This window comes from Amphiura filiformis, chromosome 2, assembly GCF_039555335.1.
Source record: "Amphiura filiformis chromosome 2, Afil_fr2py, whole genome shotgun sequence".
NCBI classification, from domain to species: Eukaryota; Metazoa; Echinodermata; class Ophiuroidea; order Amphilepidida; family Amphiuridae; genus Amphiura; species Amphiura filiformis.
Window position 1 is genome coordinate 82,128,527 of NC_092629.1, and position 13,592 is coordinate 82,142,118.

The 13,592-nt window shown below is 37.7% G+C and overlaps 2 protein-coding genes across 2 annotated transcripts; both read left to right on the forward strand.

The window, feature by feature from the left end:
- The first annotated feature begins 619 nt into the window (after positions 1 to 619).
- On the forward strand, positions 620 to 5,369 carry LOC140143980 (collagen triple helix repeat-containing protein 1-like). The gene is made up of 4 exons (XM_072165815.1): positions 620 to 1,161; positions 1,702 to 1,809; positions 3,117 to 3,321; positions 4,889 to 5,369. The coding sequence occupies exons 1-4, from the start codon at positions 1,075 to 1,077 to the stop codon at positions 5,035 to 5,037; spliced, it is 549 nt and encodes a 182-aa protein (XP_072021916.1). The 5' UTR covers positions 620 to 1,074; the 3' UTR covers positions 5,038 to 5,369.
- Positions 5,370 to 8,514: 3,145 nt separating this feature from the next.
- Positions 8,515 to 12,711, forward strand: LOC140137333 (collagen triple helix repeat-containing protein 1-like). The gene is made up of 4 exons (XM_072158977.1): positions 8,515 to 8,817; positions 9,222 to 9,371; positions 10,540 to 10,750; positions 12,054 to 12,711. Exons 1-4 carry the CDS (start codon positions 8,713 to 8,715, stop codon positions 12,197 to 12,199), a joined length of 612 nt encoding a protein of 203 aa, XP_072015078.1. The 5' UTR covers positions 8,515 to 8,712; the 3' UTR covers positions 12,200 to 12,711.
- Positions 12,712 to 13,592: the final 881 nt, after the last annotated feature.

Sequence of the window (13,592 nt, forward strand, 5' to 3'; positions counted from 1 at the left end):
ATCATTATTTTGCTCATCAACTGAAGGTGACGCATCCCCGGGACGCACCTACTTCAAAAACCGCTATATTGAACTACATTTTGCTTGAAAATTACTGTTTTGTACGGAATTTGACTTGTCTTCTGTGATAAAACAATATGGGACTCATAAGGACAAATTTCGACAAATTCTAGGACGGATTGCTGCTATTTGATTTGGTTAGCCGCTAATGATAAGTTCATTATCATCTCAAGATCCGTGGGTCTGTCAACGTTATCATTCACTGTCTATCTGAACATAGGTACTTGAAGAGACCTTACGTGTTGGCCATAGGTTTTGGCCTTAGGTTTCGCCATAAGAGATCCAAGGTTTGACACATTTTCTCAAAATATCTCAACTATCTCAAGAACCACTGACCCAAATACTGGACTTGTTTGTACTCATTTTAATGCATTTTCCATGCTGATTCCAAATATGGTAATGAACACGTACAATTTTTTTGCTTTTTCTTAAAGAAAATTTGGAACTTCCTGCAGTCGACACCCTTGTATCTGTGGAGAGGATTTGAGGTATCATCTCCGTAGATAAGTCGAAGGTTCTGGTCAATTTACCAATAAATTCTGCCATAATAATAAATTCGACAAATCGCTGCGGGATAGGATAATCCTGATAAATTTGCCATATTCCATCTGCCTAATGTTATATTATGGATGTCTCCCAGAAGATATGAATTTGCATCAGGGTATCCGGTAGGCATGCAATGAAGCTATTTTGATGTGTAGTCCTGCTGCATGCGAGGAACTAGAGCCTGAGAGTTCATATTTCATTGGCTGTGATTTCTACAGATCCGCGTTGACGCGAAATCAAGTTTGGTTCAAAATAGATTCGTTTTGTTCCTCCACCAAATAATCACATCTGACGTCGCTATACTAAGTATAAAACGTCGCTTTTCTCCAGTTAGTGCAGCGGGTTTGTGTTGATCCCGTTTCGGCCTTCCTGTAAGACACGAACACTTGAAGCGATTAAACGAAGAACTTCTTTTAAAAGTTAAAACACTGATAACATCGTCGTTGCTGGCAAGCAGAACTACTCACAATGGATGCATCCTGTCTTTTGAGATGTTTAAGTTTAGTTTTCTCTGTATCTGCGACCAAAGAGTACACAAAAACAGTGACAGTAAATGTGAGTAAAAAACGTACTCACAAAAAGAGTGGTGAGAAGAGTGAAAAATTACTTCTAAAAGAGTGGAAACCAACCACTCTTTCAAGGTATATTAACTCGAAAAAGAGTATGTCCCTTATAATAGTGGTTTCCACTCTTTGAGGAGTGTTTTCCACTATTTAGGAGTGAGTTTCACTCTTTTTTTTCGGAATCTTATCGAAAATGAGGTTTTTACTCTTTTACATTAAGAGATATAATATAGGGTTACCTTATAGAAAACAACAATAGTGAAAAAGAACAGGAACTGAGGAAAGGAGAAAAAGCCCCGGGGAAGAAGGAGACGAAGGAGAAGGATAAGAAGGAAAATAAGAGACGGCAAGAGAGGGCGTAATCAGGATTTGGGGGGGCTGATTTTGAAAAAGTTAACTTTTTTTTTAACCTTTTCCCAAAATTTTGGATTTTTTTTTTTTTTTTTGGTGAAAAGGAAGAAAAGGGAGGAAATAGAAGAAGATGTATTTGATAAAGCCGGACCTAAACTAAAATATAACTTCAATTTTGCAGACATGCACTTCAGGCGTGCCAGGCCCACCCGGCCGTCCAGGCCCTCCAGGGCCCCGTGGTGATGCAGGGTCTACAGTAGAAGCCACGCCAAACTGGAACTCATGCCATGCCAGTGGAACCATTTAAATAATGGCAATGATGTCGCACAGATTGTGGTAAGTAGGAGGAATGAATGAATGAATGAATTGTTGAATGAAGGAGTGAATGAATTGTTGAATCAATCAATCAATCAATCAATCAATCAAACGAATGAATGATGAATGAACGAACGAATGAATGAATGAATGAATAAATGAATGAATGAATGAATGAATGAATGAATGAATGAATGAATGAATGAATGAATGAATGAATGAATGAATGGATGAATGAATGAACGAGGGGATCAATAATTAATCAAGCATTTAATTATGATCCATTCATATTGGAATGAGTAGGCCTAATTAATTAGACGGGAAGTTTGTGCCCACAGAGCACGAACCCAAGCTAACCCAGTCGATAGTTGTTGGACAATTCATGATGCAGTCATGTCTACAGTAGAATTCATCTCGACCTTTGCAGGACTTAAACCCCATTAAAAGCTATTAAACCAATATAACACTCATTGAAGCAGCTCAACTGATTAAATCAGATCTTCTCTGGTTGTGCACAAGTGTCTGTTTTACATGTGCGACATCGCAATAAAGCTGGTATTATAGCTTCAGTTGGGTAACCGATTATAAAGGAAACGAAAGGAAACAATGGTATGTGTACCTTTGTTCACGAAATGAGACAATGACCTGCTTTTTGTTAACCAGCATTCTTCAAAATGAGCAACATAATTAAGAAATAATTTCTTCATATTTTTGGTGTTATCTGTCGTTTACATATCCTTCCTAAAACACAAAAGTGCGACCCTCTCCAAACATCTAAATTAGCTAAAATTTAGGACATGTTACAAAACTATATTTTCTAGAACCTATTTAGAATAGTTTAAATGTAGCTTGTACCGTTTTTTTGTGGCATCCTTCAGAACGGAGCGGTCTGTTACCAATATAGCTCAATATTTTCGGTCAAATCTCCATTCAATTAACACGGGGAGTTGGCTAGCTATGAGCTAGCTATGCTTTGCCCTCACTCATATTCTACGAAAGTGCGACCCCTTCTGAACATCTAACCTAGCTGTAATTTTAGGTCATGTTAGAGAAATATATTTGCTAGAAGTTTGGAGAATAGTTAAAATATTGGCCGGTTATTTTTCACACAGTGATGTTAACTAGGCAATGCCCATATACCTATAACATACACTGTTTGTAGAGGTCACGCGTCAATGGTGAGAGCACTGTGTATTGTGTATAGGAAAACGGACAGTATGATCCATAATGACCGTTGACCCCGATTCTGTGCAATGACACCAATGCATATTTTATTTCCAGACGTGCCCTATCACCAAAATATATTCAGACACGTATCTATATGTCGGCATTTCCAGCGACATGCGATTCTATGGCGGAAGTGGATGCTGCCGGTGGTATTTTACATTTAACGGCGCGGAGTGTTCGAATCCTGTCAAAATTGAAGCTGTGGTGTATTCGAATAATTACGCAACGGTGAACTTGCACCGACCCAGGATGCTGATAGGTAAAACAAATTTTATTCCAGTTGAAATCCATACCCCTATGGAAGACATGACCGTAGGCTCTCACACACAAGGAGTGTGGATTTAAAATGGAGTCATGTACCCACTCAGGCAACTCAATTTGAAATTCACACTCCCTGCGTGAAAGATTAAAGTCATGTATTCCATAGGGGGCATATGGATTTCAACTGGAATAGCCAAATGAATTTGCAAACCAAATGAATTATCATGGCACACAACTCGGTAGTATGCACCCAATCAATGAACATCTGAGCTTGGAAAACATACCCGTAGGCGTGTACAAATTACAATACTCCAACATGAGCACCCAAGTGGGCTCTTTTTTTGTTGAAATTCGCAATTTAATACACATTTTATGGCAAATCATTAAAATTGATATTTTTGATATTTAACAGTACTTGAAGTAAACTTTATAAATCTGATGATTTATACTTAAAGTGTATGTAGGTGGGATGAAAAGCCGACGATCAATTGAAAATTTTGACCTTTCGTATTAAAGATATGGATTTTTTTTCCCAAAACACCAAACAAAAATGAGGTCTTTTTGGGAAAAAAATCCATATCTTCAATATGAAAGGTCAAAATTTTCAATTGACCGTCGGCTTTTCCTCCCTGCTACATATACTTTAAGAATATATCATTAGATTTATATAATTTACTTCGAGGACTGTTATATATCAAAATTTGAAAAATATCAAATTTTATAATTTGTCATAAAATTTGTATTATATTGTGATTTTCAAAAATGTAAATTATTTGATATCAGAAAGACATGCTTCGTATTCAGAATGCAATTCGATAGGTCTGAGGTGCTCTCATGTCCCACAAAAATACTGTCGAAACGCAATAAACGCTCATTTTAGATCCCTTAAAGCCATAATATTATTAAGTGATTTGTTCCAGAGGCGCCATCAATTTTTCTCGAATTTCTACTTTTTGCATGATTGTAATGCCCAATGGTGTAGGCCTATAACAATGGCTACTAAAATACCATGTTATGAAAGAGTAAGCCTGAAGCTTGAAGCGCTTTAATTACAGTAAAATTTAAGTTTCTATATGAATTCCGGAGATTTCTGGTTTTATTCCGTGTTCACTGTTCACCGATCGAATGATGCTGGACACGTCTCGTGTGTGGTCTCGTGTGCGATCTCATGTGTAGGCCCTACATATAGGCCTATCATTGGATCAGTGACGTAAACTGTGTGCATATCATCACTATTCCACTTACACCTTCTTTATACGTCCCAGTTGCGTGAAGCTTCGCTGAATAGTACATGTATGCCTAATACGATCGGCGAGCTATAATACACGCATTGTATAATGTAAGCGCTGAAATGAAATTGCAATTTTCTTCGTTTTACCTCATAAATTTGTTTGGCTCGATATTAAAAGGAAAGGGGACAATGTTATCCGTGAAAACCAACATTTAAATAGGATCTATTCTTTAGGCCTATATTATGCAAATTACTTTTTATTGTTTTAACTTGTTAACCCTGCCTAACAAAGTCACCATAATTATAATTTCTGTTGTCTGTATTATGTCAACAGGTTATTGCAAAGGTATCAGCGCCGGTAGTATCACCGTTGGTTGGCACGTCGGTCAGTGTTCGGGATATGGCACGTATGACTGTTACTCCGGCTGGATTTCCGCAACCAATATGTGGATAGAAGAAGTTCCGCCATCCCCATATGATTAGCATGCTAAGCAAAATTGACCAATAGAAAGACAGAGATCAAAATGGATAAAGGCGGGTTATTCAAATTACAATACTCATTGTGTGTATTAACATGACATTCGACGCGTCGGGAGTGACACCCGACACGTGACCCCGATGTTTTGGGTGTGACCCCGATGTGTCGGGTGTGACGTGACGTAATATAAAAGTCGAAAATCAAGTTACTGTAACGCTGATGGTTTCTTCCGTCAAAGATTAGAAATGTGAATTTGATGCCTTTTTATAGACCTAATATCGATAATTAAATTAATTCAATAAATTGAGGAGAAATTAGCTGTTGTTTGTTAAAATGTAATATTATTAACAGTTTGTTCCCATTAAGACCCTGTAGTCGGATGTGACGTGACGTAATATAAAAGTTGAAAATCAAGTTATTGTAACGCCGATGGTTTCTTCCGTCACATATTAGAAATGTGATTTTGGTGCCTTTTTATAGTATCGGTAAATAAATCAATTTAAGAGAAATTGGCTGTAGTTTGTTAAAGGGCATTTCGTGATCCACAGCCTCATCCCCACTTTTCTCAAAAAAGTTGAGATTTTTATATCACTGGAAACCTCTGGCTACATAATGTTTATGTACAAAATATTTCTTGCCGATTAATTCGTTTAACAAAGATATCGTGAAATTTGAATTTCGTTCTGGTGCACCAGAACGAAATTACAACGTATTGTCTATGGAGCAGTGTAATACACATAATCATGCATAACTCGCAAACGCAAAATCGGAATCAACTGAAATTTTGGGAATAAGCTTTTTTCGTGGATATGTACTGAAAAATGTCATAAAAAGAGGATGCTAGGATCACGAAATACTCCTTTAAAATGTAATAATATTTTTTATAGTTAAAATTAACAGTTTCCCATTTAGTCCTTTTAATATTTGCATTTAACATGTGTATAACTATACCTTTGTCATAAAGTTAAATTAGGTCATGATTGTGCAGATACACGTCCAATTTTTCACTTTTCACAACAGCAAAGGCTCCATTAAAAATTCCAGTAGATTTATAATCATAGTTTGCGACTCATAAAGCGTAAATCTTCAGCAGTTTGTTCCATTAACCCTGTTAACTCAAGAAATTTCGATAAACTTATAATATACAACTTTTGTTATACAATTTTCTAAAATATAAACTAATTATGGTAGCCTACTTTTCACAATGTTGTTAATTTTGTTAATTTTCAAAAACTGGAAATAAATAATTTTTACCAAGATTTGACGACACAGAGAGATTCGTCAAGTGTGTCCATTCTAATGTATATTTTGATATCTTTAAGCCAACAATTGAGCCGACAAGTATATAGGCTCAAAAGTGTCCATAACGCGTATGCTTTCGGGGTATCCGGAAACACACCGAAATGCCAAAAATGGCTGAAACCAACGTTAAGGAAATAAGAATCTTTGTGAAAATACACCCTTAACGTTGGCCACATAGGCCTTCCCTTATACAGGCCTTCCGTTTGAGGCGAGCGATCGCTCTCGCTCGCCGCCGCTCGCCCAAACTCGATTCTGTACCCCTCAAAACAGAGAAAGTCACAAATTTTAGCGCGCTTCGCGCACATTTTAACATAAATACATCGATACCGTTTTAACCCAAAGCTCTATTTGATTAATACTAGTATACCCAAATAAGTGGTGACAATTCGACTACTCGCCTAGCATTATGCTACGGCCGCGGCAGCGAGTGATTAACCACTCGCCTTTAAAATCTAGACGGCAAGGCCTGCTTATATTATCAAACATTAGACCATTCCTCCCCCGAGGTTAAAATGGCCATTGTTGGATTTAAACTACAGTAAGCAAAATAATAAGGTACCAGTTATGTTCACCCCTATATATCCCAAAGAAAGACAGATCTGCCATAATTGCAACCTGCAGCCGGTAGCTGCATGTTTTAGCTCGAATTTAAGACCTCATTCGTTTAAATCGTTCAAGAAATAAAAACACGACGATCCCAAACCTAATGGGCAACTTTTGATTTCGTTTCTTCCTCAGGTTTTAGATCACCTTTTCTTTAATTCTCAACCAATTTCAACAATTAAGGTCTTAAATAAGAGCTAAGGAGTACCGGTACTGGATGCTTGTTTTAATTTTGATATATTTGTCTTTGTTTAGGATATACAGGTGAACATAACTGGTATCTTAATTCTTTGGCTTACTGTAATTGATAGAAAGGGATGAGAACAGTAACAGCAAGTACCCAGCAAACCCAACACATTTGATAGAAAACGTTTAAATGTCGGGATAGGCCTAAGGGTATAAAACGTTTTAACAAAATAATTCAGAAAACACTTCTGAAAACTTAATGCAAAACACTCTAACATACGGTATGTTATTAAGTGTGGACAAAATAATGTTCAAAAATGTTTACCAAAAATATTTTTGCAGCATTTTTAATAAGGATATTGCAATGTTTGTTCATATAAAACGTTTTTAAAATGTTTTGATGAATTTTATAAATCCCGACATTTAAATGTGATTTAAGCGTTTCGACCAAAAACAAAACGCGTTTATAACGCGTTTTAAACAAAATGTTATATAGGTTTGCTGGGTAGATGTAGGCCTATTGGGTAAAGTGAATGCAACAAATCTGGAAATTTGCCTTGACATTATTATTATGTGCCCCAAAAAGTTGAATAATTATTATCGATGATTGGTTTGACTGGGCCGGGATCTGGTGGTGCCTGTTGGGGTAACTCCAAGTTTCCCCCACGCCCCTAGCGCCACCACTGTTTACAACACGCCTTTTGCCACTGAATGGATATACAAGCCGTATCAAAAAGATTGGTACTCAACTGTTTTTAGTGTTTATTCATCATTGCTCAACCCACAACGTTAACGTTGCAACCTCTTGAAATGCCCAGGATTAATAGTTTTATGACCCTTTTTTTACATGTTTTATAACATTCATCTATAAATAAAGGTATAGTTCATATATGTTGCATTTTGTGCAATCTTGTTCATATTCAATGGAAGCTGATGTGTACCATCCTTTTGATACATCCTGTAGGTGCTAAATTCGACCCTTAATATTCACGTTATTACGCAGATTAGAGCGAAAGTCTGCAGTACCTAAAATATTGATAGAAATTATGAGGTGCACGGAATGGTCTAGAAATAAGATCAATTATTTTACTTAAATCAATTCTGGTCCTAAAAGAAATTACGCATTTCATTTTCGATTTATTGAATATTTGTACCCCTCATCAATATTGAGCGATGTCAACAAGTTTCAGCTAAATATATCAGCACCCCATCATCAGAGGAGATATCTTACATTTCCCATAATGCATTTCTTCCATCTCACTTTTCTAGACTGATTTGCTATGTAGAGCAATATGGGTCCCGCATAGTGACGGAATAGACCTGAACCTGAACAGAGCAAATCTAGATCTTGCAAAATGTTTATTTCTTGACTAGCAATCCCTGTTCATGCTCAGCCAGTCTATTCTCAAAATGAAAATAAAGGAAACCTGTACAAAGTAATGGGAGTGTCATTTGATGAAATGAGGGGATGTATCATGTTGCAAAGGATTCTGGGAAGGGTAAGATATCTTCTTTCCCCCTCATAACTTGTTAAATTGGTACTCCATTTTGTTTTACCCTTGCTAAGAGATATTTTAGAAGCTTTCGCCATGTATCCAGTTTCTTCATCAGTGACGATTGCCTTCCTGATATCAGTATTACACGCCGTGTTGGGCGATACTCCGGATTCGTTTAGAAGACCGTTAGTGCTGGAGGTTTGTTTATTGTTGTTTTATTACGTTTTAGTATATTTTGTAACCTATTAAGGTAAACCAGATACAGGCTACCGTGAACCAACAAGTTTATTTTTTGTTGAGGTAAATCTAAAACTGGTCACACAAGAGGAAAGCAAAAATTTGACTTATTCAAATTTTCGTCCGTCATACGAGACTTTGTCAAGAGTGGTTCCTTGTCTGAAGCGATATATATTGTTTACAGCTTAAGGGATCGGGTAAAAAATTGATATTCTTGATATTTAACGGTCCTCGAACTGAAATTAATCTAATGATATGAATACATGTACTTTAAGTGCAGTATGTAGCTGGGAGGAAAAGTGGTCCATAATTTGACCTTTCGTATTGAAGAGTATACATTTTAAAATGTTTATTCTTTTTTTCAGGAATGTTCAGCCGGTGAGCAGGGACCACCGGGACCGCCTGGTCCACCAGGACCAGCTGGTATTGAAGCCTTCCCCATATCTGTCTCTAAAAACTGGCGACAATGTTCATGGCTAAGAACTAACGATGGACAGGACAATGGACAAGTCTATGTAAGTACAGGGTGTCTCAGAAAGAACTATACTGTCGGAAATTTGAATTTTTGGGTATTCTAATGCCCAAATCAAACATGACTGAATGCTTTTAAAAGATCTCTAACCACCAAATCAATGTCCCGTAGAGTAATGAGCTGAATTTGCCTAAAGAAAACATCATTTTTTTCTTCACAGGAGCGACTCAGTTCTCAGCGACAGCTAGGCCTAGGCCTATATATAGGTTTACCGTCATTATTACGACTGGCTCTCGAAGTCTATGATGTACAAGGGATTTACTAAAATATCATTTGTTTCTTGTAGGGACGACCCGGCGATGTGCGACAGGAGTGTTGCGCCGAAATCACGAGATTGCCGAATTCCCAATATATTTCGGCAGAAATTTGTTCCGAAATCACAGTATTGCCACCCCAACCTAACACTAACCCTAAGCCTAAACCTAACCCTACCTAAACCCTAATCCTAACCCAAACTCAAGTTCTGCAGAAGAGCTCTCTGCCGAAATCCCGGGATTTAGGCATCTCGTGATTGAGGCGCTACAGGGGCATAACAAACAAGGATCATCCGTTAATAATTAATTACAAAATGGCCGATGATCTTATGTCGAACAATGGGAACCTCCTGGTTCTCCCCATCAGGATCATCGCTTGTCTTCCTGTCCACCTAAGACTTTTTGGTCCCCCTCTTTTAATGTCCAAAACTTTTTTGGCCCCCCCTCCCTTTTTACCAGCCCCCACCAAAGTATTTCTGAACACTCCCTTACTATACATAGATGGGTAAATCACAAAATAAACATTGCTGACCATGACCTGCCTAGTTTTGATTAACCAATCAGTTATGTGTACTGTCAGCATGTGATGGCTATAAGCTATAAACATGTTTATAAAAAGGGTACAAATTTCCTACATTGAGCAGTCTCTTTGTCGGGTTTAAGGGCTGATAGTCCTTGTCCTGTGGGGGCAGGATTAGATAAATGCATACAAACTAGGGTATGAGATATTAGGAATTATTTCCTAGTCTCTTAACCACAGGGTTGGTGGGTTAAAATAGCTATTCAGGACACAGGATATGTAAGGGATAAACTGTGAGGGCAAGTGGCATTATTTCTCTGCCGTGAAAAAAGTAATGAATCTTTTTTTCTTCCGCTCTTTCTCTCTTAACAATTCAGAGTTGTGATTTCACCAAAGAATATGATGACACCTCCATCTACGTTTCAATGTCGACGAACATGCGTGTTGCATACACTAATGGAGCATGTTGCAGATGGTACATGAAGTTCAACGGGAATGAGTGTAGTGACCCAGATAAAATTGAAGCAGTCACATATGCGGCTGGATATGGTGTCAGTTATAATCTCCATAGACCGAGAGTATTAGTTGGTAAGTGTTACCAAATCGATGGCAAAATCAAGAAAGAGTTATCCGAGTAGAATTTACATTGTCGACAATCGTCAAATCTCAAGATCCGATGTCGACAAGGTGTCGACAAAGCAGTACATCAACAATGTCAATATGTTAAGTTCAGAGACCACATTGTGCGTTGTTTATTTAAAGATTCGCCCAATGGCGTCATGGACTCCCTTGACATAATAACTGAAATTTCAAGCACAAACTAAGAGTGCCCTCCCATAAAAATCCCACCAGCAGCAAATAAGGGCACGGACCCTTAATTTTTGTCGGGAGTTTCAGAGGAGGGTGCTCTCTATTTGCACAGGAAATTTACTCAGGGTAGGCCTACAGGAGCCCTTCTGCGCCATATAGGCGAATCTTTACGGTAATACCACATACACATCATCAGAATATTGGGATTGTAACGGAAAGAAAATACCGTATTTCGTCAAATAAACGCTTCCGGGGCGTTACATTTTCTCAAAGGGGGGGGGGGCGTTTATTCAAGGTCAATTTTAGAACGATAATTCCGATAATTAACGATAATAACGTTAAAATCATTAGGTAAACTTAAAACTCACGCACTATGAATTAGAAACACTGACTTCTGGTTCACTTGTGGGCCATTTGGGAAGCTTACTACACAAGGTAGCATGGAAATATCGGCATTTTTGAAACATCTTGGTTGAAAAAAGTGGTGGGGCGTTTATTTGAGAGGGGGGGCGACTATTTGACGAAATACGGTATGCATGACTTACGAATGCAGTTTTTATGGTGATAAATATAGGCCTAAATGGCGATGTATAATTTAGTGACTATTTTTTGGGTCAACAATTGTTCCATACTTGTCGACAATGGGGAAAATTGCTTTGTCGACAATATTATCTAGTCCACCGTTACATCTTTCAAAATATAAAGGCAAAGAAAAAATCATGCTAATTTCTTTTTTCTTCTGTTTTTTCGCTTGTTTATTTCTGTTTGTTTTAATGGCTTTAAATGCGACACAATTTTGCAGCTAATGTGCTTTTACCAGATCCTGGATGACCAACTAAACTATACTCTGGTATTTACCTCTCTGCACGCGACTGATGACGACAAGTTTAAAAATGAAGTTCCAAAATTTCAGGATTGTGCATTGTCATGTCCATATTTGGAATCAGCATGGACAATGCATTAAAATGAGTACAAACAAGCCTAGTATTAATGTAGTACTTCTTAAGATAACTCGTGATATTTTGAAAAAAAATATCTCAAATAAGTTATAAGCCCTGTGTGTTTCTTTCTCTCTGTGCAGGTTATTGTGACGGCATTGCAGCTGGAAGTGTGGCCGTTACTTTCTGGGTAGGAACATGCAACGGTTACGGAACATACGACTGTTATACAGGCTGGAATAGCGCCTCACATCTCATCGTTGAAGAAGTAACACCATCACCATATTGAGATGGGTATCTCCTGTCATGCAGTGGCGGCGCTACAGAGGGCAAATATTTCAAAGCAAAAACTCCAAAATTACACAAATTTCCCCTTTTTGTGGCAATTTTTGGCAAATTTGTTGACTCCCCCTGAAATTCACTTTGCCCGCATACCCCCCGCCGAAAAAATCCTGATGACACCACTGTCTCTTGTACGTCTCGTTAGTGTGACTTTAGTCAGTATTATTTATGATTTAGTAGACTAGACCACCGTATTTTCAACTTCTGTACCTCCACGGATGAGCCGTTTTGGTGGATCTGAAGCATTTGATTCAATGAATGCTGCTTTTCGTATGTTAGAGTATAGGCCTGCATGTGTGAAAAAAAAACCCACCCCGGTACAGCCCGCTGGAAGCAGCCTTGCTCCACCCTTGCTGCAAGAATGGTTGATATTGCTTTTTGTGGTTTCCCCACACCCGGGATGCTTTAACTTAACAATTTCACAAGAACAAAGTGAGATAATTATATATATGTATAAAATAGAACAATATAAATAAAAAATAAAATAATATCTTAAAATTGATGTCATTAATTGTGGTTTGTCTATTGGGCAATTCCATTTAATATCCACACTATACCCCTGTGGAAGAGTTTGGAAATATCTTCCACAGAGGGAGAATGAATTTCAAATGGAATGAACACATTAGCAGCTTTATTTGAAACTCGTCCTCGATTCAAGTCGAATCTTTATCAGAGGGTGTATAAAATTCAAATGGAGCTGCCTAATGTGTTCATTCAATTTGAAATTCATACTCTCCCTGTGGAAGATATTTTCAAAATCTTCCACAGGGGTAGTGTGGATTATAAATGGAATATAGCCCATTGTGATATTTGATAGATTTTTTTAGCGTTTCATCTTCGGCGATTTGAAATCAAAAGAAATGACAAACAGACAGGAAACCAACACACAAAAACAGCAACAGGCGGCAAAAATAAATTAGGACCAAATATCACACACAACACCCACACACCCAGTCACAACCCTACACAAACCACCCACTCACATCCCCACCCCACCTCCACACACTAGCAGAAAACAAATAAAAGAAGACAATCAGTCATCAGAATTAAAAAAAAGTATGACTTGTGGTGTAACACAAGGCCCCGTCTTAGGTCCTATGTTATGTGTACTATATTTAAATGATAGTGCCAATACCGCTTCCTCAGTGAAATAATTATTTGCTGGTAATGGGCTATCCCTGGGCCTCATGGAAGAACAGAGGATACCTTGACATCCACGGAATGAGTAACCCAGGCAAAAGAAGAAATAAAACAAAACCAAACCAAACAAACACCGTCTTCACGAATTCATATGCTGATAGTTTATCAAAATTATATAATTATGATGCTTTGAACTTCTT

Excerpts from the sequence above, each read along its gene's own strand:
- LOC140137333 (XM_072158977.1), top strand. The coding sequence starts at position 8,713 with ATGTATCCAGTTTCTTCATCAGTGACGATTGCCTTCCTGATATCAGTA. Across the intron at positions 9,372-10,539 it reads AGGACAATGGACAAGTCTAT|AGTTGTGATTTCACCAAAGA; the intron begins GTAAGTACAGGG and ends TTAACAATTCAG. Across the intron at positions 10,751-12,053 it reads TAGACCGAGAGTATTAGTTG|GTTATTGTGACGGCATTGCA; the intron begins GTAAGTGTTACC and ends CTCTCTGTGCAG.
- LOC140143980 (XM_072165815.1), top strand. The coding sequence starts at position 1,075 with ATGGATGCATCCTGTCTTTTGAGATGTTTAAGTTTAGTTTTCTCTGTA. Across the intron at positions 1,162-1,701 it reads CAAAAACAGTGACAGTAAAT|ACATGCACTTCAGGCGTGCC; the intron begins GTGAGTAAAAAA and ends TCAATTTTGCAG. Across the intron at positions 3,322-4,888 it reads CCGACCCAGGATGCTGATAG|GTTATTGCAAAGGTATCAGC; the intron begins GTAAAACAAATT and ends TTATGTCAACAG.